The sequence below is a fragment of the Catharus ustulatus genome, chromosome 1 (assembly GCF_009819885.2).
Source record: "Catharus ustulatus isolate bCatUst1 chromosome 1, bCatUst1.pri.v2, whole genome shotgun sequence".
Lineage (NCBI taxonomy): Eukaryota > Metazoa > Chordata > Aves > Passeriformes > Turdidae > Catharus > Catharus ustulatus.
This window is the reverse complement of record NC_046221.1, coordinates 24441133-24466500: the sequence shown is the minus strand read 5'-3', so window position 1 is coordinate 24466500 and position 25368 is coordinate 24441133. Positions and strand designations below refer to the sequence as shown.

At 39.9% G+C, this 25368-nt stretch overlaps 1 protein-coding gene across 2 annotated transcripts in view; it reads left to right on the top strand.

Annotated features, from left to right (window-relative positions):
- CDK6 (cyclin dependent kinase 6) overlaps positions 1 to 25368 on the top strand; it is a 133865-nt gene that overhangs the window by 44822 nt on the left and 63675 nt on the right. For both annotated transcript variants that reach the window (XM_033060866.1, XM_033060872.1), the window contains exon 4: positions 14252 to 14419. In XM_033060866.1, coding sequence (XP_032916757.1) covers positions 14252 to 14419 — 168 coding nt within the window. The remainder of the gene's footprint in view (positions 1 to 14251; positions 14420 to 25368) is intronic.

Here is a 25368-nt window from a genome sequence, read left to right as displayed (position 1 = left end):
TGTTAACATTAAGAAATAAGTAGACTCAACGTTCAGTTGACGGTACCTACTTTTTTTTAGAATCAGTCCAGTGTTCAAAAGAAAACAAGGCAAGGTTTACACTAATGTGTGCTAATGTAAATCAGTGTCTGTTTGCTCGGAACTGGAGGGGCTGTGGCACATGTCACTTTGGAGAGAGGCTCAGCAGATGTGTGGAACCATCTCCCACTGCTGCAGCCATAGCGGACATCACAGTCACATCGCTACTGCAGTTTGTTATATCTGAAATCCAGAGATAGAATGCTGAGGAATGGTTGTAGCTGGTATCTTGCAGTGGCCTGCCTTGCGTGGTTATCACCTGGGCCGTGGGAGGCAGCAACCCAAAGAGATGGAGTAGGGCCACAGGCGCTATGAGTGAGTGTGAAGTGAAACAGTGTGCAGTGCTAGCATGACAAGAAGGGTCAGAAATGGGAATGGGGAAGGAAGGGGCAACAGGACTCATGAAGGGAGGAAAGAGAGATGTAAAAGAAAAGGTAAGAAATAAGAAAAGAAAGGAGAAAATGATAGACCATGTAAATGCTATAGAATGGGTAGCCATTCCCCTAGTCTGGTGCTAGCAGCAAACTTCTCATTCTTTCAGTGAAAACAAAAGTCTTTGTGTATATGCTCTATTCCTCTTGCAAAATGGATTCTCTTTGCCTTGTCTGTTCCCTTGCCTATTCCCTTTTTAAAGCTATTGGTTCAGGAACTGCTAATTCAAGTTAATAGAATTGCACAGTAATTGCTACTGTAAACATGGAGAGCAACTCGATCTGCTGAGTGCTTCCAAGAAATTGTTATCTTGTTTCCTACTGTTAATTCAGGTGTAGTAAGGCATCAGTACAATGCTCATGCTGAAGACTATTTCGAGAGCTGAAACAGTGCTATAACAGCATTGCAAAACCGTATGTAAAGGTCTTAGATGGGATTCCTGGACAAGCTGATTCCAGTAGGCCACTGTTCCCTCTCAGATTTTTTTAAAGCCTATTTTTTCCTGTGAATTGTGTAAAAATAAAATATTTCCTCTTCTAGATACCTTTGATTTTCTTTAAGCTTGTTAAGTCATTTAACTAGAAGCAAAATCTAGTTCTTTGGTGTATTTAACAAACATTAACTCGATAATCTTTGCAATGCTCATGAATTAGTTTACCATTATCCCTGAATTTATAATATGGAGCAAGAGAGGCGGCAAAGTTAAATGTACTCCTGTGACTAGAGCTGTGGTAGTAATAGACCCCAGTGTTGAGCCATTTTACAGTACTTAGGAGCATCATGATTCTTCTGCTGTGCCAAGTACTCTACAAGCAAAAAAAAAAATTTAAAAAAAAAATTGAAGTGACTTTTTAAAAGTCACATAGTTGAGTTTTATTTATTATGTATTCCCTGGAGAGATTAGGAAGGGATTGTGTTCTTTCCTCTGTGTTCACATGTTCACATCTTTAGTAAAAGCTGTTAACTATTTATTAAAGGAGTATCTAACTTTAGAGAATAGTAGTATTTTGATGCCTGGTGTCATGCTGACATTTTTGTCTTGGTGAAGGTTGGTTACATCTCTCTGAAGATGCAGTTGGTTCCAGTGACTGTAGGAGGAAAATGGGAATATTAAAAAGCAGTGAGACCATCTTAGGTCTTCAAAAATTGATGAGTAGTGTCACAGTAACTTCATTGGACTTCATTGTGCCTAATATGAGGCCATCTTCTTCCTCAGCATGCAAGTGCCATTCATGACTACACTGAATTCCTCAAAGTTTCTATGATGGAAGCCCTCAAAATTAGGTCCAGACTCTTTAGTAACCTCAGTTCCTAATCTGAGAAAGTGACTCCGCTGTCCAGCCACCGCCTTTTTCAGTGCCTTGAGCCCTGACGTAACTGTATAAGCCACAAATATATTTCCTTATATATTAGGAGATTGATCAGGCCTGTGTTATTGTAAGGTTAAACAAGATTTTCATCAAACAAAAATTGCTGGAATGAGTTTATAACTGTGAAGGAGCCATAGGAATTAAGTGCCCAGGTCTTACTGATTTAAAATGATGGTTGTGTTCCCAGTCTCTAGGATCCTATTGGCTGCTTTTTTTCTCAGTTTTAAAAAAAGCGTAACTTGTTTTCTTGTTGCCATCAGGTGTTTCATCAAGGGCCTATGCACTTTCAATGGCTACTATTTATAAAAGCAACTGAAGAGAGAAAATAAAGGAATAATCTTGAGCCTTTTGTGTCTAGCCAAGGATCTGACAGTTTCAAAAAAGTCTGGGCTGAAAGGTACAATGCTGCTTTGAGTGTATGAGATCTGATCATCCAGATCCCTTGGGATACTTCTAAAGGTTCATCCTTTGTTTTTATGTATCAGCATATAAACAAAATAGTGTAAACACTGCAGACAGATTCAATGAGACTTTCTGCAGAAATGTCAGTAATGTTGCCAAGGTGTTGACAGACCATTAGGAAGAGTAGTCTGTCATAAATCTCTATATATTTACATAATTTGAGTACTCCTTTGGACCAGAATCCATGTGGTCTGAACTGTTTGTTCATTATTTTGAGCACATCAAGATGTTAGTCTTTGTTCTGAGGTTAGTCCTTCTTGCACTTAGGTGACAGCATAGGCCAGTCATCTTCCAGGGCCTTCTGCATTATTTCTAATGTTATCTTAAGTTAACAGTCCCTAAGATAAATTTACAGGTTTACTCTGCTAAGATGCTTTACCACGTAAGTCCAAAGCTGCTTGTAAAGCATTTTTCTTGATGTATATGCACAGTGTTGTTTGAGCTTTCTAATCACTGACCAGCTGGCTTGTTAGTGAATAGAGCTGTGGGCCCCTTGCCACATTTCATGTGAGGTCTTGGCTGGGTGGCCAAGCAGGCAGCCTGCAGCCAGTGTCAAAGCAATTCAAGAGGTATTGGCACAGCAGTGTCCCCATTAATTTCTGCTTGTCACATGCTGTCATGCAAGTTACACCAGAGAGGAAATGACCGTTAAAAAAAAAAGTACGCTTGTGGCACTTGGTCCCCTCCAGACGTTATCCCCGAGGTTAAACAAGTGGATACAATTAGCTGCTGTCCACAGACAGCTGCAGGGAAGGAGAAGCTGAGATCTGGGCCCCACAGCAGCGTGTCCTTCCTGTTAGCAAGGAGTGTCATCTGTCAACATATGCCATGTTTTAACCCTTCCTGGAGTTTGAGGAAATTAGGAAGAACTGCTATGGCCAATAGCATGAGGAAGACGCTGGTAAAGAGCTGTAGTGCTGCTGGAGCAGCATTCTTCCTAGAGAAGAGGGTTTGTTGGTTGATACCTTTTCTCATTAGGACTCGTGTGAGAGGCACAGGAGGACAATCAACTCATCAGTGATTGATAATTTACTGTAGTTTGTGGATTGTGGCAGGGAGCGAGACAGTGATTTCTGTGCACTCCTCCCCAAAGCATACTGAAGTAGTTTAAGGGAGTCACATCCAGCTTCGTGGATTTTTGGAGTGGACTGATTTCTCTGATTATATCAGGAGAGCTTCCGCAAGGATTGCAAGTGATGGTGTCCCAAAATACAGATGGGTAGTAATGTAGAAACAAAGACTTGGAAGAGGAAGTGGCAATGATATCCCACAATGAGAGAAGGAAATACATACTATTAGGAGAAAAAAATCTGGTTTTGAAAACTAAAAGCACTAAGGTGATAGAAATAGGGGTGTATAGACAATGTTCCAGAACAGATTGACTTAGTCACCCTAAAGTCTGGATTTTACCTTAGAAGAAAGAGGCTCACAACATCAGCTGAAGGAAAAATGTGACTTATCCTGTTGAGAAACATAGTTAAAGAAGCTGTAATTATATGAAAAGTGTGCTTCAGAATTTAAACTGCAGTGTGACCTGCTGTGATGCTAAGACACCAAATTTGTGCAGGTGTCAATCCCTAGATGGGCTAGAAGTGTTTTCATAGCCTATGCATACAAATCACAGGTGCTGTTTCAAGTCATTTGTATGGAACTTTACCAACTGGGTGAGGCAGTAAAGAATTTGGGGGATTTCATGGTACATTTTAGTCCTCATCTCTTTTTCAGATTGTATGAGGGATGAAAGAACAGAGTAGTAACAACTTGTCAAACCAGGAAGCTCTGTGAGAAACTGCTGTTTCCAATACAGTTATAAAAAGCTTGTAATAAAAGAAAGGAAGTTTCCCAGAAGATATTTGGGGGTGTACAAAACTGATTTCATCATCCAGCGATACAAGAAACAAACATGGCTGTTTTGCTTATCCAGGCTCAGATGCATAAATCCTATTAAAAGCTGTGCCTTGTGTTTATCCTGCAGGGCACAAAGAGTGGAAGGGTTTGAGCACTGAAAAAGACTGTCAATCACAAAGTTACATTTACCTGCTGTAAAATCTTCCCATGTGGGACAAGTCTTGCTAACAGTGCCACATGTGCCAATTTCTGCCAGAATCTTAAACCAAATTTCCCCTCTGTTCAATTCTCATGTATTTTATCTGACAAATACCAGTAGCAAGATGGGAAATGCTGTGTGTTTCATTTGCATGTCTGGTAATTCCACTTTGACAGGAATTTTTGGTACACTGAATGACTGATCATAAGCAGAGCAGTAATTATTGTTGTACATTTCAGTCATGTATATTCTTCTGATCAAATATGAAACACAGCAGATGGAAAAGTAAAACTTGAAAGGTCTAGATTTCAAACTGACTTGACAGGTGTTGAGATATAAAATTAGAAATTGATGTGGAAGGACTTATATAAACTTAAATAAAATGCATCCATGTGTGTGCTCAAGCGTGTGTATGTATGTATGCCCCCCAGAGATGTTAAGTAGACATGTTATATACTGAATTTGGTTCACAGCTACTGAGAGCAGCATGGCAATCTGTCAGCATTAAGGTTCTGGTAAAACAGACATGTACTTAGATTGAAACTTTTACAAACCCATAAAATATGAATCCAGGTCCTTATTTTAGGGAGGGTAGACAGAAGGAAAACTAAACAGCTTCTTGAGCACAGTCAGGTGCATCTATTGTCATGGTCTAGTCCTACTTAGGCTGCCTTTGCTGCTCATGAGCTCTGGTATTTGAGGAGTGTTTGGAGCGCTCGAAAGTATGTTCTCCTGTGACAGTACAAATTCAGCAGTTCTGGTTTTCTAACTCAGAAGGAACAGTTGGCAAGTTTAAGTAGAGGGACTAGAATATGTTAGGCCTGCTGTGATGTTAGACCTGAGTTCAGTCTGTGCACTGGTGCACAGAAAGGGAAAAAAGGGACTCTGTACTGAAAGCTGTGATACACATTCATGAAATTCAGTCATAAGCTTACAGCAATGCAGTAGCATTGAGGAGCCTCAAAGTTTTTCAAGTACTATCATGGACCTTCGTAATTCGGTTAAAATTCTGTATTTTTCCTGAGTCTCACGCACAGTTGCAGTTCTTTAGATTGGGACTGACATACAATGTTCATAATATACAGGCAAGTCTGTGCATAATAGTTGCATTTGCCATTTTTACTAGGCTGGCTCTGAACTAATTGACCAATTACTGTATTTCAAAGTAATTTATTTAGGATTTAGTAATATTGATTCTCTTGCTACTTCCAATAGTAACCAAAATAGTATTTAGAACAGTGTTCTATAGACTCCACTCCTTCAGGTATTTTATCTTTTAAATTGCTACACAAATAATTCTAGCCATTAAAAAAATGATAAAAAGAACCCCGCAGAAAACCAACAAAACACAAAACCAAACAACAGAACTATATTCTTTTTAGTGTTTATTGCAGTGGACTACTATAGATAGCATGGTCTTCAGTGGGATTATTCAAAGCATTATAATGTGTGTATACATATATGCATACTTTTGTGAGTGCATGTCCATAGGGTTCTTCATGGTTTTTCATGCTAACAATTGGATAACCCAAAATCCCTGTATCAGCTGTACTTTCTTTCCTACAAATGCAGTTTAAAATTGGTTAGAGGTTGTTTATCAGAATATATTTTAACATGTCTTTGAATCTACTCTTACTGCATAAAAGTACCTTTTATATTATTAAAATAGTTTTACAATTTAAAGATAATTGTGCAAGTATTTTACTTCATGTTTAATAATATATGTAACTTAATTATTTTTCAATAAATTATTTACCTTTAGGGTGTCAGTATAGAAAATACCACCTATTCCTTGCATATGCTTATGAGATATTAATAATACACTAAATAAATTGAGGATATCTTTCTTTGCACAGTATTTTACTCTATGAACAGAAAATGAGTATGGTATCTTGTATGGTAAGGTTGATTAATAAGGCTAAGTGAATAGATAATTTGAATTTATTGTTCTCTTGTCAAAACAGTAAACATATTTAAATTGAACATGCTGTGAAGTTCACATTCTCTTGGTACTTCCTAGTTAATTGACAGGAGTATCACAGCAGTCTTCTCTTCTGAGAAATGACCCTTACCCTGTGAATACTTTTATGGAAAGCAGTAGGATTTCTCTGAGATAAATACTTACACATTGTAAGGAAGATGAAGAGCTCTATGTCCTGTATATCTTTGGTTGGATCATGGGAGAGTGGCTAGGAGAAGGCAAAGACAGCCTCCTCATCCCCTTTCTGAATGCCCTGCAGGGAGACTGATCAGAATAGCTTTCTTCTGAGAAAAGGAACAGGGCACAAGGGCAGGGATCTGTCTGCCTCTTACTGTGTCCCAGCCACTGCATCCAGCCAGCTGCATGGAGAAGAGTATCCTGCAGCTCCACAGACAGTGGCAAATTGCATCTGCCCCCACCATCACAGTCATGGCATTCTAGATAGGCTGGTGATGGTTCCCAGCCCAGTGTGAGGACAAAAACTAAAAAAGAAAATCACTGCATTTAACAGGGAATCACTGCATTATTGCTAATGCCTTTGGGATTCAGTGTAACAACATTAATCATGTCTTTTGCTATTCATGTATCTGTACTGTGTAATTCCTCAGGAATGCCATTGTTTTTTTGGCATTAATTAATGTTGACTGTTTGTTACAAAGTATAACCATAGAAGGGCTGTAATTATTCTCTTGCAAAAATAGGCCTCAGAGAATGGGACAGCTCTTTAAACTTTCATTCCAGCATGTGTAAAATCACCCTTTAAATTGAAAGCAATTCAGTGGTTGGGAATTCTATATAACTGAGTAGGACATGAAAGAAGCCTCATCCTGCTCCCCTTCTGCTCTGAGAAGGTCCTATTCCAGTGGGAGGCAGTGATCCTTTAATGAAACTACCTTGACTGATTCATCACACTTTGCTGTCTAAAACCCATCCCCTTTGTTTACACTCGTGGTTGCCTTTTATGCAAACACTCCTACAGGAAATGTTCAGTATGAGTATCCCAACACCTGCCATGTAAAATAGGGACATTCCATTCTGCTCAGCAAAAAGAAAAATGAGTTGCAGATACACAGAAACTCTTGGTGAAGGATTCAAGTTGTGAAGGTGCATGAGATACTAATGAAGAGTAGGAGAAGTGTTAAGAGATGCCGAAGGATTGTTGTGCTTTGCAAAATGTTACCATAGAAATAGGGCTGGAAGAGGAAAATAGGTTAAAAAAACCCCCCAAAACATATAAAACCTGTATATTAGTACAAATTTAGGGTCTGTTGTGGTTTGCAGGGCTCTGTAGTGTGTTGCTTTTATTTGGTGACACACCTGAGTATATTTGTGGGCTTCCACTGAATTACTCTTTGGTATTAGGAACTCCTATCGCTGTAACGAAGGCTAACCTGTTTCAAGGTTTTTCTTTCTTCACATTGTAGCCAGCAGAGGAAAAGCATGGGCTTCATATGATGAGCAGCCAGTCATAAGTGTATGCTATCTCAGGGTGCATGTGTTCCCTGAAGATACATTACACTTGGTGTTTTCCTTCAGGTTGCATCTCACTGTGTTCCCCTTTACCAAGGCAAAATCTAGCATCCATACTTTACCATGGTGGTGTGTTAGCCTAATCCAGCAGTCAGACTCCCATCCAGGACTTCTTCCACCTCAGCTGCAGAAAGTAGAGAGCAGCAAGGAGCAAGAAAGCTCATGGGTGATAAAACACCCTGTGTCTAGCCCTGCTCCCTGTGTACTCTGCAGAGCTAGCCTGGGGTGCTATCATGTAGACCAGGATAAGATATATAGAGGCTCTTCACAGGGTTTTCCTCAGTTTATTTCTTCATAGCTTCCGAAGGGGGAGAAGAGGAAGATCCTCAAGGTCTGGGGGTTTTTCAATGATCAGGAAAGGGAAGGGGAGATCTTGGCTTCTTGCCAATCCCATTGCAGAGGGTCAGTCCATAGGTTTTACAGGGGTTACAGGGTTACAGGGACATACCATTCTTAAGCATCTGGGTACAGGGTTACAACACATGGGCTGAGGTAAGAGAGGAAGATTGCTTACCAAGTACCATCATGGGCAAAACAGATTTATCCTGGGGAAAGTCTACTTAGTCTAATGCCAGTCAAGGTAGATGTTTGCTAGTTCAAATGGTGGGCAAAGAAAAAGGCAGATACTCAGATAATACCTTCTCCTGACTTTTCCTGGCCAGCCCAAGCAGCATAGGAGCAGCTCCTTAGTCCTGCTCTTTCCTCCTCACACTTTGTGCCTTTTCTATCCTAAGTTGGCTCCACAGGCTGCAATTCCCTTAGGAATGTCTGGCTGATCCATGAGCTGCAGTGCAGATAACTCCTGCGCTGTGGACTATCTTCTCTTTCTCCTCTCTTCTCTTCCTCCTCTCTTGCCTTGGTGTTTCCTGTGCAGTTTCTTGCTCCTTTTGTTCCCTTCTCCTTTTCCCCTGCAGCCTTTTCTGCCCTTGAATATATCTCCATGGAGGCACCACCATGCTGACTGCCGGGCCCAGCCGTGCGCTGCGGTGGGTCTGTCGGAGCCGGCTGGAGCTGAGCGCGTCTGGCAGGGCACAGCCCTGGTGTCTCCTGGCTGAGGCCCCTGCAGTCCTGGCTGCTGGTGCCTAGGCACCACCACTGAAATCAACTTCATGGTTTCTTTTGTCTTTGAGTAGATACGTGAATGTTTTGGTTGACAGCCATGCCATCTTCTTTTGGATTAGGCAGGTGGAGTCCTCCGGAGAATCTGGCGAGTCTTAAACAAGCAGTGAGTTGCTGCAGATAATTGACAGGTATTTTTGTTGAGAGTCAAGATGGTGGGTGACTCTTAAAGGATCAGAGTAATATTTGAAAGCCAGTGACTTGGAAGGGATTTATGGATCAGATGCTGGAGGAGGGTTAAGAGGGGTCAGTGAAGCATAGCATCAAGAGGAGATAGGACAAGGTGGAGACAAAAATGTATAGGAAATCAGGACTTTCTGTTCCTGCTGCCTGAGTTGGAAAATGTGAGCCATGAATATTGCCTTTGGCAGAGGCAGTAGAAGCAGCTGCTCAGTCTAGCCCAAGCCCAGCCCCATCCTCACTGATGACAGAGGAAGAATATGCAGGATGTATTTCTGTGTATTATTGAGACTTGTGACATAATACAGTGTCGCTTGAAAAGTTCATCATAATTTGGTCCTGACATTCAGAGCTGATAAATTCAGTAAATGTCAGACTGAGCAATCATCATCAATACCTTATATAGTGGAACAAGCAAAATGCAGCATTTCCATAACAAATTTTGGTCCTGTTTTCATTATGAGACTTTTACAAAATTAAAGCTACGTATTTTCCTCTAAAGAAAGTGTACTTGTTCATTGCATCCCAAAATAGTTCAGTTTTCAATTGAGTTACGGGTAAATATTTTATATTTGCACATAAATGGCATTGAAAATGTAGCCTGAAAAGGAACAAAATTGTAAAGCTGTGATTGTCTGAAAGAATTGCAGTGGGATAATGTGTGCATGTGTCTTCAACTCAAGCAACACTCAGCTATCCTAGGTTTTGTGATACTAGGGCATGGCAGAAATTTCTAATAGGAAACAACAGGCACATTCTATGTCTTTGTTTGCAAACATATAATATCCAAAGAACACTGATAGACATCAGTAGAGGTCTGATGATGACTCATTAGAGCTTGTTCCTTCAATCTCCTAAGACACAAAGGTTTTTATTTGTTGAATAGAATAGATTGTTTTTCAATTAACTTTTGAAATACGATTCTGTGATTCCAAAGTGTGGTATGCTTGTCTACCACAGAAAATTTCTCAGGGAAAAGCAGAGATGGAAAAAAATAATGCTTGAGGCACATGAAAACTCTCTTGCAGTTATTTCTAGAACTTGGTAATTGAGATAATACTGGGCATTCGTCACTAATAAAAATGGATGCATTTCCGTTAGATGAGTGAAATTATCCTGATTTAATTAGGTAGTGATCTGGTTTGTGCATGTTTACAGCCTTTATCCAATTTGCTAGCGAAGGTTAGTATCTTCTGATGTTAGTTACAGTGTCAAAGGAAGCACAGAGTCCAGACCCTGCCTTATGTTTCTTGCAAGTCGCTGACCAAGTGAATGAAATAATTTTACGAAAGCAAGGTCTAATGGTTTTTGACTAGGCTTACGTGCAGCACAAAATTTTAAGCTGCCACATTTGCAATTCTGTTTTTAAGGTTCATAATAATAAGCGTATGTTGTGATTTTGGCTTCTGCTTTTTTTCTAACTTGCTGCAAATTTTAAAACTGAGCAGTAATGATTCACTTTTTAGATCCAAGTGCCCTTCTTTACACACACAAAACTTTGGGCTGTTCTTCCAGATAATTTTGAACTGAAATCTGTTAATAGCTATCATAGTTAGTAATAAGTGTAATCAACAGTCCAACCTGAGTACTAGAAAACAGCTTATATGGACTAACCCTGAATTTTCAGGAAGAGGAGATACAACACTTTTTTCCCTCTACTTGCTCTTCTTCTTTCTAACACCTTTTAAATGTACACTTTCCCGGTACACTTTTCTGTAGCACAAATTATTTCTTGTGTGTGTGAAGAGAACTTCTGTAAATGATAGTCATCTTTTGAGTCTGGTAGGTAGAAAGGAAGATATGTCAGTTTCCATTTTCAAATATTTTTTTACCTGTGGCTGTAAGAAGACTCTGAATATAGAACCTGAAGACGTTGTTTGCAGCTTGAAATGAGCAGAGCAGAGTTGTGTTATGCTGAGCTTGAGGAAGAAAGTTGAAACCAAACCAGCATCAGTTGTTGGAAAAAATATTCTTAATATGTTTGGTAACTGCCTGAATGAGTTTACAGAGTTGATAAATGAATAGGATACATAAATGTCACCAAAAAGGGACTTGCCAGGGTCTACTGACTAATACTTCAGTTCTTTAAATAATTTTCTTATTTGATACTATGTCAACCTAGAATAAAAAGAAAAAATAGGCCTAAATTCAGTGAAACAACCAAGTTCATGTTTAAAACCGTATAACCATATGTACAGTAGTTTCACGAATACAAGCCGCACGGATTATAAGCCGCACCCCCGGTGCCTCGACAATGTTGCTGTCTTTGTCAATAGATAAGCCGCACCCCGAATATTAGCCACACTTTCGTTCGTCGCGAGAATCCGTGCGCAGCTTTCACAAATTGGCCAATTAGTAACAGGATCGTGGCATAGCGGGCTTTACTGGCTCGGGGCGGGGCCAGGAAGGCTCGGCCCGCTCATGGTTGCCGACGGGGCCGGGTGGCCCAGCTCAGCGCCACGGCTCGGCGGGGCTGGCCGGGTGGTGCTGCCGCCGCCGCCGGGCTCGCTGGCCCCCCTCTCCCGTCAGCACCGCCCCGCTGCCGCGTTCGCTCGCCCGGCTGGCAGGGCTGCCGCCGCCGGGCTCGCCGCCCGCCCCGCTGCTGCTTTCGCTCGCCCCGCGCCGCGCCCGCCCCGCCCCCGCGAGCGGCGCTTTCGCGAGCGGCGCTTTGGCTCGCCGAGCGGCGCTTTCGCGAGCGGCGCTTTGGCTCGCCGAGCGCCGCTTTCGCTCGCCCCGCCGGCAGGGCTGCCGCCGCCGCCACCAGGCTCGCCGGCCGCCCCCTCCCGTCTGCACCGCCGCCGCGTTTCCTCGCCCTGGCCGGCACTGCAGGCCCCCGCACCGCCGGGCTCCCCCACGCTGCTGGCCCCGATTCTGCTGGGCTTCCCCCGCTGCCAGGCAGCCCCACCCGCCGGCCTTCCTGCTTCTGCCATGCTCCCCTGCACTGCTAGCCGCAGTTCTCCCGGGCTCCCCCGCCATGCTGGCTCAGGCTCTGCCGCCCTCCCTGCCCCGCCCTGCTGGCTCAGGCTCTGCCGCCCGCCCCCCACACTGCTGGCCCCGCCTCTGCCAGGCTTTCCCACCTCTGCCGGGGCCGGCCGGGCTCCAGCTTGGCTTGGGGCTGCCGCGGGCTCTCACTTCCGTGTTGGCAGCTTTTAGAATTTTGTTAATAGATTAGCCGCCCTGGAATATTAGCCGCACTTCCGGGTTTCCACCAAAATTTTGGTCAAATTGGTGCGGCTTGTATTCGTGAAATTACTGTATAATGTTGTTGGCATGTTCTTCACATCTCCAAGACTGTTGCAAAGACTTTTGGGATTTGGTAGAAGTTAAAATGGCACAGAGTGACCAGATATGATACATATTAATTCTACTAATGACTGAAACCTGCAGAGCTGTAGCCAAGTTCTCGCAAACTTCTGAACTGCAAAAAAAAAAGTGTAAATACAAGAGGATTCAATATACTTTGTGTATTTCATTTAAAGGTCCAAACCATATTATACCGCTTGTCAAAATGACCAGTTCCCAATTTTTTCTGGGGAAGCAAAGGAAATAAAAGGCATCATCTAGCAGGAAATGAGGTTCTCGGTTCACGACCTTCCTTCAGGGATGGTGATAATTTAATACTGTCACAGCATCCAAATTTCATGGTAAAATATCCATCATTTGGATCTTCACATAAAAGCTGATTGCTTCATTAGGTGGCTGTATAGAGAAATGGCCTTGTTTTGTCAGAGGTCAGGTAAGAGCTTCCAAACTTAGTATCTATATATTTTATAATATTTTCTATATGAATGACCAAGAAACATTACAAGAAAATAATAATTTTGCATTAAATTATTTAGCAATATCTCTGAAGCCTACCTTAAAATGCATCCAACTTAACCAATATTATCAAGCTGAATGTTTTGAGCTATTTTTATACCCATGTTCAGATATAATTCCTTTCAGTAGTGTGCCTTGAATATTTACTTGGAACATGCCCAAGTCCATAGAGAAGAACAAAAGCAACCAATGTCAAGTTATCCTTCTTTTGTTCTCTTTTTCATGCCATGCCCTTCTCCAAGATAATTTTGGTTGCTAACAACAGGACAGGAGGACACCCTGCTGCATGGCTTATGAAAAGGGCATATGCCACCAGCATACACAGAACTGCAGTTTCATGAGCTCAAGTCAATTGCATGCAGAAAATAAACTTATTTATCCATTTTTTTTTTCTTCCTTGTTGCAGCATCTTCTTGTAACTGCCTGTTCAGCAAATACAATTTTCAAGTTGACAGTATCCTTTGAATTTGGAATGCAGGGGATTTCTAGTATTTGGTTTTGAGTCTGCTGGTTCATTCTTTTCACATTACTAAGATTGTCAAAACATGAGTACAGATAAAATAGTTTCTTCTGCTGTGGAAATGTTGTGGAAGATTGTATCACTATAACAAAATAGAAGAATCAGAATTACGATTATTACACTGTTTTTGTGCTAAACTTTCTTCTATAGGTAATTTCTGTCCTATTCAGTAAATTCTATACAACAGGTTTTGGCAAGTGAACCTTTTCCCTCTGTAACATTAAATAAAATTCAATTTGTCATTTAAACAGTTTTTCTGTTTGAAACAGGTCCTTGTGTCTGTTAAAATGAATTATAAAATTTCACTTCAGCACAGCAGGACAAAGCATAAGCTACTGAGAATTCAAAGTGGAATGTAGTTTAAAGAGCAAAAATGCTATGTATTTTTCTTACTTGGACAGCATTCTTTTGAAGTTGTCCAGGGATTTAGAGACACACTTTCGATATTTTTTTAAGTATATTGATTAATCTTTATACTACTGTTAGTCAACCTCAAGTAATTCAACTAGAAAGTGTATATTAACTCAGCAAGAACATTGGGTCGATTCCATTTGTTCTAGCAACATTCTGTCTATTTTATTTAATAGTTGGTTTTACCTCCTGTGCACATATTTAAGTCAATATTAAATCAGTTTTTCAGATTATGACTGGGGTATTACTGACTTTGCCACCTTGTCTTGATAACTGCATATTGGTTTCTTCTTTATGTATAGGATATGATGCTTCAGCTGTTTCGGGGACTGGATTTTCTGCATTCGCATCGTGTGGTGCATCGGGATCTGAAACCCCAAAATATCCTGGTAACCAGCAACGGGCAGATAAAGCTGGCTGACTTTGGCCTTGCACGAATCTACAGTTTTCAGATGGCTCTTACCTCAGTGGTAAGTTTCTGAAGGCTTTTATTTTTCTATTGATGTTGCAGTGTGAACCATGTGTACAGCTAAAGTTACTTGTGTCTCTGAAAACAGTTGCTTCCCAGCAAGGATTGAAGTTACGGTGTACAAGTAATCAGTTACTGACTACTGGCTCTAAATTAAATTGTGACTGATGACAGAGGATAAGTATGTGCTAGTTTTCTGAAACTCCCATCAGTCAAGCTTCTGTACTGACACTGACTTCCTTTGTAAATTAAGTCAGGTGTGGTTAAAGTTTCTGAAGTATCCGTTTTAAGATAAAGCTTTTGCTGAATCCCAGGTATTTTGCCTGAAAAAAACCCCACAGATACTTGTGAAAATGCCACACCATCATGCTCTGATTTTCCACCTCTGTGAATATGCATCAAGTGGTTCCTTCCATATGTTACTGGGTTATTCCAAATAGAATTGTGCTGAAGGAAGCTCAGGTGCACCTGGCAGCCAAAATCACAGCTATTTCCCAAGCCAGCTGTTAAAGAGCACCCCGATTATCACCAGGTCTGCTGCAACTGTTGTCCCTCTCCTACCAGCTCTTCTGGTTGTCCTTGGCTCAGACATGAGCTCACTTGCAGATTTAGCTCTCTCCTCCATTAATGCCGGAGAAACCCTGCCAGCTTCTTGCTTTTTGACCCCATTTCCACGCTTTCTGGCTCTGCCCCCAGAATCAGCTGCTGTAGCTTGGCACAGCATCTCTGGAGCATATTGAGGAGCTGCCATGCTGTGTGCATGTTGGGTGTCTTTGGGGTTTGTTGCCTCCTCATGATTTTTTTGTTTCCTTTTTCTATTCTGAGTATCCCAACTGCCATGAGAGTAACTCTACCGATAAAGACAGAAAATGCTGAACTGCTGAAAAGAGAAACTGAAAGGATCCACTTTGCATTTTGCAGCATATTGTAAAAATTACCCTGGCTCATTGATAAGAAGCAATGCATTTTTATTATTAGTTTGTGCAAGGGTCTTCCCATTGTCATGTGATGTAACTATGGACATCGAGCTTCAGAGTGAATGAAGGCAGGAAACAGCAAAATTACATCATCTTGCTAAACGTAGGGAAGTATCCTTGTTACATAAAACATATGTAAACCTGTGTTTTAAGGCTAGTTTTTTCACTGTCTATAGACTGTAGTCTAATTCAAAGGTGAAAGAATCTGGCTGCTGAGATCAGGTAAGATTGATTGTATAACTCAAAGCAGAAGAAAAGGAGAGAAAGGTTCTTCCCGACTTGCTCTTATTTTGTTTCCCAGCTACTGGTCATTAGCAGTTTCAATAAGTGTTTCTGTTGATGCATAAAATCATTTAAGCCAGAATTGCTGAAAGTTACAAGGTTTCCAGCAGGACTTTGAAAAGTTCTGTATTAAATGAGGAAAAAATATCTACAGAACTGAGCGGAATTTTTTCCATGACCCTCTAGCCTTCTTAGGAAGGAAGTTTAAAACACCCAGAAATCTACCACAGCAAAACAGAACATTGCCAGGATTACCTTGTGAAGTTTGTACATTTGCTCAAGCATCTAATATGTGCATACTGGAAATCGTGTTAAAACCCATGAGCTGGTACCCTTGGCGCTGCTGTGAGCAAGAGGTGTTCAGCTTAAGGGATTATTATCCACATGCAAGTTTTTACTATGTTCAGATAAGCATCCAAGAGTCATTGCAGCTAAGCTAAAGAGTATTAAAATAGTTGAATTATCCTGTGATCAAAGATAAATTAAGTATATGGATGTAGACGTAAGTAATGGCTTTCACACCTAAAACTTAGTGTGTCATTATTTTATTTTAAAAAAACCAAAACCAACTATGACCATAGCTTTTTTAAGTTAAAAAAATTTAGTTTAAACGTTAAAGTTAATAAATGTTTTAAAACGGTTTTCAGCATCTTCAGAACAAACTTGTGTCTGGGTATGTAGGGGTATGTTGCTCAAAATGTGGTATGGTTTTAAATGTCAGTCTTCCCTGCACCTGCAAACTGATTGCAGGTTAGAAACTTCCATTAAATGTGCTTTACCTATCAGTTTTCCTTTTCTGATTTTAACTTCTGCCTTTGGCTAACTGCTTAGGTGTGCAAGTGGTGCTTGTTTTTTAATCTCCATTGAAACTTGGTACGGGAAACACAGCTAAACAAAACAGCTCCAAACCCCCAAACTTCTGTTTTTCAAACATAAAGACATTCTTGACTGTAGAAGGCCAAAAATAATCTAAATTTCAGCTTTTCACCAGGCAGTGAGTAAACTTTCATGGACTTCAGCAAGACCAGCTTGTTTTGAAGCATTTGCAGAAGAAAAGTGTTGCATTATAAAAGACAGAATATATCTATACATGTATTAATTAATAGGAGTCACAGCTTGCAAAGATTTGCTTTGGATAGTGATAGTGCAGACAGCCCAGTGATAAAAGACTATCACTGTGATCAATACAAGGGCTCTGCAGCATTTCCTTCAGAGAAGAAGCTTACTGCAAGATAAGCTACAAGAACCATCTTTTGAAGTATCACACCATTCCCAAGATGCATTCTCATTCATTGCTCACAAAGAAACTCTTCAGATGGGACAAAAAGCGCTTGCCATGAAAGTAGCCCTGTAAAAACTGATCAGCCCAAGTGCTGTGGGTGCTACAAATGGTGACTTCAAAGCAGTTTCTCTCTAACAACCAGTTATTTACACAGTGATGAAGATCCTTCTGGCAGACTGATAGTCCAGGCATCTTGCTGTCATTTAAAAAAAACTCTTGATATTTCTGTCAGTGAATGAATGAATGAATGAATGAATGAATGAATGAATGAATGAATGAATGAATGAATGAATGAAAGATTCAAACTTACGTTACTCAGGCTGGAGGGGCAGGGTGGAGATCACTGCTCCCAGCTGTGTTCAGACTGAGACCTGATAAAAGTCTGAAATAACAGCACCAGAAAGAATGAGGTTAGGTGGGGGAGTCTGAGATGGTGGGTAATATGGCATGCTTTTGGTTTCGTGGAAAGTTAGACTCTTTTCCAAGTGTTGGTCTTGGCCCTTGGAGAAATTTTTAATAGGCTTTGCGCTAACAGAGATACTCCATGGGACAGAGGAGGTAGATTGATGTGACTGTCACTTTAGAGTTGGATAGCAGAAGCTAATGAACTGTCACATTTTTCCTGGTGCAGAAAAATGGGCACTCAGTTCTAACTTTGCATGAGCAAAGGAGCAGTTGGGTGTCTGGAAAATCTGAAGCTGTATTATCAAAAATTGATAATCCGTTTATTTATTTCTGATTACTTTTGACTGCATTAAAGAAAGGAAATGAAGCTGAATGATGACATAGAAGAATGTTAAGTGAGATAAGTGCATGCAGTTGTGATCAGAGCATCTAGGTGGAGCTGAGACTATCCAGCTCTTAAAACCTGGCCTGCATCAGGATCTTGCGTGAAACTGGCAAAATGTTAGTGTATTTGTAACACACTTATAATACTTTCTTTGAATATATGTGTGCTTTACCTTAGATGTCAACACCAGTGAGGGTTTTTTTCCCAAGAAATGCCAACAAAATTGATTTATATCTTCCTTTTAAAAAAAACCCACTTGTTTTCAAATTGAAGAGAAAATACGTCACTTTCTCTTCTGATGCTGTAGGTTATTGAGTACTAGACCCAATTAAATAGATTTTCTGAAAAGAGAGGACACAAAATATTCTGCAGTTACTTTCAGTAAATAAATTGAGATTATGCTGGCATTTTATTTGCGCATTTCTTCAGGATAAAAACTTTTTATCCATGTCTGGCAGTCACTTCAGCGCAAATGGTTTACATGTCACATCATGCAAGACTTTGGATTTCATTTTGTTGGTATAGTAGCAAGGAAGCATAAAATAATTTTCATTAATGGGGCTTACTTTGTAAAAACAAATATGTAAGTTAGTTACAGCAACAAAAACAACACCAAAAAATGACAGAAAAACTCTCTTCCAAAGAGGAATGAGTACTTCTGAGTTTCCTGCCCGCTGTTGCATTGTAATTTTTCACAAAGTGCTCCCCATTAGCAAATAATGTAAATGTAAATGCTTATCTGAGGCAATATGATTGAAAGTTTTTTGCTTGGCCTTGTTTTTTGTCATTTTTTCCACTTTTTTATGGCTACCTCTTCCAAGTCTCTTGCAGTGCAGCTTTAACCTGAGGTTCCATTGAGGATCTCTAAATGGACCTGGTTCAGCAATCTATTCAAAGCTCACAGTTACCATCAGACATCAGAGGAGACCTATGGAAATTAAGCAACCACCTGCCACTCATTAAACTGTTAAAGAGTGTCCTAATGATATCAGTACAAATCAGTACAGTGATACTTGATTTTATCTCATGCATGATTTAAGAAGATCCTAACTCTTCCCCCTCTGACAGGTGGAAGTTGCCCTGTTTTGCTATGTCCTTCACTGTTGTGAGGAAACAGGTCCCTGAGATCTGAGCCCTCACCTCCAGTTCTTTCATTATGGTGCATTTGTCTACTCCACCCAAATGTCCCTGAAAAGGAAAATGAGATGCAGACATCCAGTGGATCAAAATATGTGGGTTTGAGCTTGTCAAGTGCTGCTGCTGAGTGTTTATGGCTATTTAGAAGTGCAGTAAGATCAAAATTGTTCTCCTATTTCAGGAATATCTGTCTTCCCTACTAATACACAGTTCTGCATAAAAAGTCCATGTGTCTGGCTTTGTGGGAAAATTAGTGAATTTTTATGATATTTTAACATCTGGTGGGATCTTTATTGCATCCTCCCAATACCCCTAGGAGGGTTATTTCCATCACATAAAATGAGTAATTTATCTCTGGAGTCATTTTAAGAATGAAAATCATTATCGGCACGTTGACTGCAGATGACTGAAAACATTTTAAGGTGTATTTATGATGACTTGTCTCAGATGAGATCAGATTTATATGAAAATAACGACGAAATAGATCATTCAATATCACAATATTAATCAAGGGGCAGTATGGAAATACACATTAACAAAATGAGGAAATTAGAAGTTTCTTGTTCATTTACATTATAATCATACAAGACAATTTTCAAAACCAGCTTAATTTTTATTGCCAATCATAAGAAATTTTTTTTTTTAATTTTTAAGGCTTGTCTAAAAGAATCGCACTAGCTACTCTTACAAAGACAGAGGATTTATGACAAGGTTGTTACTTCTAGAGACATGTTCTATAAATAATCTACAGGTGCTGTTTCACATACATACATACATAAGTAGATGTATCATTGCTGCTGATGCTGAAAGGGTGGCCCTGCTTTTGACTGCACACTTCCATCACTTCTCTCTCTTTGGCAGTAGTGGTTGCTCCCTTGCAAATGACTGAAAATTAACCCTGCATAAAACAGTTACTAATTTTCAGGTGGTTTAGTAGATGCAAATCACTGCATGGCCACATGACTGAAAGCACACAGGGGAGGGTGAGCAGAAAGATGGGGTCATCCACTTCCCTAGATACCACCATCTTAGATTTGTTGGAGTCAGTTATGAAACCACATCTGAAGTGTTCAGCTGAGGCCTCGAATAACTGAAGTGACTCAAAGGCAGAAATGATTTTCAAAACCTTGCATCTCGTGCTGATTTACGCTGTTCTGAGGGTGTTAGATGAACCAGTCACCTGGTTCATTTAAGGCTATTACTGTATCTGACTGTAACAAAACTTCTAAGGGCGTCTGTATCAGTGTTTGAAGTATTTTTTACCCCCACGGTGCCAAGACCTGCATTCTGCACTCTGTGCTGTTCCTCTGCAGCTGATGCCAGGACTCACCCTTGAGACCTGTCAGGAATGCAGGGAATGCAGCCCTCTGCTCTGATTCAGACCCAGGTTTGTCATGAACCATAAAAAGCCTATCTTTTAATCTTTCAAAGAAAGTAAATTATCTAACAGTAAACAAGCAAATTCGCTTCACATGGGAATATTTTCTGTGCCCTTTTCCAGAAAACCCCTTTCCAGAGCTGCAGACATTAGAATATGTAGTATGTGAGGACAGAGGTTGTCCATACTGACCTGAGCATGTTTTGCAGCCATGCATCTACACCAGTGCAAGCCTGCAGAATAAATTTACCTTATCCTGGTGAAAAAAAAAGGAAAGTGCAACTTTGAGCACAGTTTATTCAGAACAAAGGAAATATCTGCTGGGCTGGACCAAAGTGCTCTATCAAAACATTATGTTTAAGAGAGGATGCTTAGGGGGGAGAGAAGAATCAGCGTTCAGCAGTCAGAAATGTAGCAATTTCCAATGCTGGAGCTTCTATCTAGATCATTGTCTATAAAAATTACTGAAGTACCCATCTTTCATAAACTAATCTGCTTACTTTTTGAACCATTTCTACTCTGGGCTACAGTTAATTTCGGCACTGTGAAAAAAGTTTTTTATTTTGTTTTAAATCTGATACCTGATATTGCTCAGGTACCTCTTAATTCTGCTTTTGTGAGGCATTGCCTTTTCACCTCAGGGTGAAATTTGGTGTCATTTTGCAACAGCACAGTTCCATTGGTGCAAGAAAAATGTACTCAGTGAAAATAGTTGATGTGAAGATAAAATGGCTTGTTCTTCTCTTCTCTTCTCTTCTCTTCTCTTCTCTTCTCTTCTCTTCTCTTCTCTTCTCTTCTCTTCTCTTCTCTTCTCTTCTCTTCTCTTCTCTTCTCTTCTCTTCTCTTCTCTTCTCTTCTCTTCTCTTCTCTTCTCTTCTCTTCTCTTCCTTTACTTTTCACTTAATAAACTGCAGTGGATGTTAGTAATGGTACAGTACTGCATTAGACATTTCAAAGACTGTAAGATGTAGAACTGACTTTATAAGGAGCAGGCTGTGCTTAGTCTGCTAAAAAAATCAGGTCAGAGGTTGTAAAAGGGAGAAAGGAAGGGAGAAAATTACTACTGTGTATTTTCTCTATATTATAAAAGAGCATCCTGCTTTTGTGTGACCATATTTCTGTCTCCTGTTTTCAGATGTAAAAATATGTGGTGCATTTCCCGCACCCAGTGATTTACATCTGTGTACTATTTTTCTGTTGTTTTAAGTGGCTCTGTTTTTACATCTACTCCCAGAGATAATTGAGTGGGTTGGATTGTAAAAACAATTAGATTATTTGACAAGGTCTCTCCCTGCGTATTTACAAAACTGTTCCCACATAATTTCGAACCATCCTGAAGCACTAAAATACAGCCTCAGGTTATGCTCTTATCAGAGTACATTGAATAAGCAGGCATGGGCCTGTTTGGCACTTGAATGTGAGACATCTAAAGAAAGAGGAGCCGACCAAATAGCATACTGTCCTTGGAGCTCTTGCTACTCCAGAGTGAAGGCTGGTGTCTGTACAGTGCTGACAGAAATGCTCTTAGGGCTTAATGTGTAATAAAAATGAGTCATTGGCACTTTTTTGCAGTGGCAGGGAAGTAACTGTGAATGTTCTCTTCACACTGGCCAAAGCCTGGCTGTAGAAGGCATTTCTAATTGAGAATTCCCTTGTGCAGGTACAGCTCAGGAAATTCCTCTTAGCCTAACAATATTTAGTACTTGTTCAACATTGCTGGTGTGGAATTCTTGAGCTTAAAAGGAAAAGAGCTGAGAAATCATCTAGTCCAGTGAAACAAGTAAGATTGTTCTGTGTTGCATTTCTAAAGTTTTGCCCATAACTTTAATGTGCCCAGAAGTAGGGTTTCCATCGCTTCCCATGGGAGCCTGTTCCAAAATCTCTACATAATCACTTTCAGAAAGTTTCCTTGTTGTCCAACCTTCAATCTCCCATTCTTAATTTAACTCCATTGTATTCCTTGTTGTCGTATGCTCAGTGGTTGTGGTGATGACCAGTGCCTTGTAGTTGCATTAAAGAGGTCAGTTGTCTAGAGCTGTAATACATTCATCCTTGCAAAAAGTGCTAAGAGAAATAATTTGATAAATAGTGGAAGTATATTAGCCTTAGATTTTCCAGATTTCAGTAAATTACAGGACGTCAAAGAATTCAGCTAGATTTCCCTAGATGTCCCATTTTCAGCATTTCAGTGGATAAATCTAGAGGAAGATAGTTACGCTAAAAGAATTACTGAACTACAAGATTAATTCCTCAGTTTTGGGACCTTACAAATAGCTTGGTAGCAAGCTGCAAAGATCACAAATGGACTATGAATTGTCATTGAGATGCATGAGACCATATGAAAATGTATACTGTTACATATAGGATAATTCATAAGAAATTATTAAATACTGGTGCCTCAACACAAATCAGTTCGTCATACCTCATCTAGAATACTGTAGGCTGCTCAGTTTCTCTGTGACTGAGAGATGTTTTTGGACAGGAAGAGTCATGGGGAAGGACAGATTTCTGTGTAACAGAACGAGGGACGCTCTTTCTGTGAGGCACGAACAATCTGAATTAATTTAACAAAATTTAACAAAATTAATCATAAGAGTAAATACAATTGATACCTAAAAATATCATCAAAGATCCAGAGAGGGAGAGCACATTAAAAAAATAGTGATGGCATGAGAACTAGTTAGTTTAAAGTAACTTACATAACTTTAAATAACTTAAATTACTTTTGTCAGGAAGTTAGAAAACAAGTGGTAGGAGTCTGAAGCACCCTAGAGTAGGACCACTGCAGGCAAGAAATATAAATAACTTTGAGAGGGAGCATGGTGAATTTCTCTGATGCAAATTGGCAAATTTTGATAACTGTGGTAATCTGTTACAGTTCCGTATTTCTGTATTTGCCTCTTCAAGATTTGATGTGCATTATATAGTCAGCTTTTTCAGAAACACACTTCATGTGCTCCAGTGGTCGTAGAAACAGCTGTCAGCAGGCCAAAGGGATTGGCATAAATGTCAAAGCCAAATTCATTTTCCAAAGAAAGAAATCATGAAACTTTATTAAGATGAGACAGAGCAAATAATGGAGATGGTCTTCAAAACCAAAGGAGGCTACAGTTTAAATAAGGGCTATGAAAGGAAAAAAAAAAAAGATATGTAAAAGAGTGACCCTTCACTAAAGAAGCAAAAATACAACCTGAAAGTTTCACAGGTAGGGATGAAAGATGATCTGAAAGCAAGAATTGAATCCTTGTTGGGACAGCAAGTTGAAAAAGTCCACATGGAGTGGGAAGTGTGGTTGCAGTGTTCCCCATCTGGAAATGGGATGAACCTGGCAAGTCACATCAATAAATGACAACCAACGTGGTTGGACCTTCCATGAAACAGGGGATGCCAGAAAAGCTTGGATAAACTTGGAAGTCATTAACAAAAATAACCTTCAAAAAGGACTTGAGCAGAAAAACCAGCACACACAAGCAAGCAGGAACATAGACTACTGTGGAAGTAAACACCTGGACCTAAAAATGAACCCATCAGGAGACTGTTTATAATTCTTTTACTTCTTGTGCATTCTGTAGACCTGTATTTTCAGCTCAAATAATAGAAATGCCTACTGAAAATCTTGGGGAAGCTTATTTCAGCATTGTACACTATATGTATGGTGAGGAGAAGGAACAGAAAGGAGACTTCTGGTAATCTTTTAAAGTAGTCCAACTCTGTCAGCGCTTCAGAATTTGTACTTGCTTCAGTTGCTCAGGTCCACTATAAGGCCATAATATAATATGTCAAGGACAGTCATCAGTCCAAACAGGATTGGATACTGAAAGCTTCAAAGAGGAAGAAGAGAGAGACACCCAAGGACACTTGCATTCTTACAATATACAGATACCACAGAGGCTGACAGTGATGGGGTTTTGTAATCAAGGTAAAGCAAAGAAACCTTTCAAAAGGACTCTGAGGATCTGTAAGATTAACCATGGAGATGGAATATTTTCTTACTGAAAGGAATCAGAACATGATACAGTTATAACAGAATCTGCTTCTCTAAAACTCCAGAGCAATTCTGTGTTTAAAAGACAATGGAAAAAGAGATTCTGATCAGATAAACTACATTTGTTTGTAAGTAGTAAAAATACTGTGGTTCATAAAACAGGAAAAAGTTGGGTAAGTACTGAGATTAAGTAATAATTCAGTTAGATAGAAGTGTCACGAAAGATGACTGCAGAAAGTTATTCGAAAGTACAAAATCAACCAAGTCATCTTGCTATGTATCAAAGACTCCCAGTATAGTTCAGTAAATTGCACCTGACTGGAAGTTAGACCTTGGAGGTACAAGCAGGGGCTTGAGTTTTTGTTTAGGTCTGTCAGAGGAGTAGCAGTAGTTAAAATTGGTCTAATAAAATGTATAACTGGTTCTATGAAATATGCAAAACTGTCATAGATTAGTTACTGAAGGAGACATGCTAAAAAATTAAGCAGGGAGTTTGAAAACAAAACTTAGGAGAGTTCTAAAATACACAAAGTTGTAGTCTACTGCAAAATTCTGTAGAATTCAAGTGCAAATCAGAACAGCTGAAGGAGCAGATGAATTAAGCATTGCATTGGATTTTGTCATTTCTGTAATGAATGCAAAGAAAATTTGTTCTACAGATACAGTCCATGAAAATACCCATTAAACTTGTGATCAGCATGGAAGAGCTGATGTGTGGATAATTCGAGTGCAGTCAGCAAGTTGTTCTGCTCTCCAGGGCAACTATCATAATGACATCGGCATCTTGGTAGTAGCTTTCCAGTAAAGAAGAAAAAAATAATTTAAAAATGGAATGATTGCATACTATCTGAAGACTCAGTATATTTTTGCTTTTAAAGTTAAGAGTGATTTGAAACAGGTTCAGAGTTTTCATCATTTACTTGGCCTAAGTGACAAAGAACAGATGATAAAAAACCAAAACAAACTAACATTAAGAAACACGAGTAATTAATCTGTACAGAAGCACAGAAACAGGAGAAAACTGGTGTAAAAAAAAAAGGGGGAAAACAACCACCTGCAAGTTCATGCGGATTGAGTTCTGAGGTAATGGATTTAAAGGAGGAATAACGAGAGTAGGGA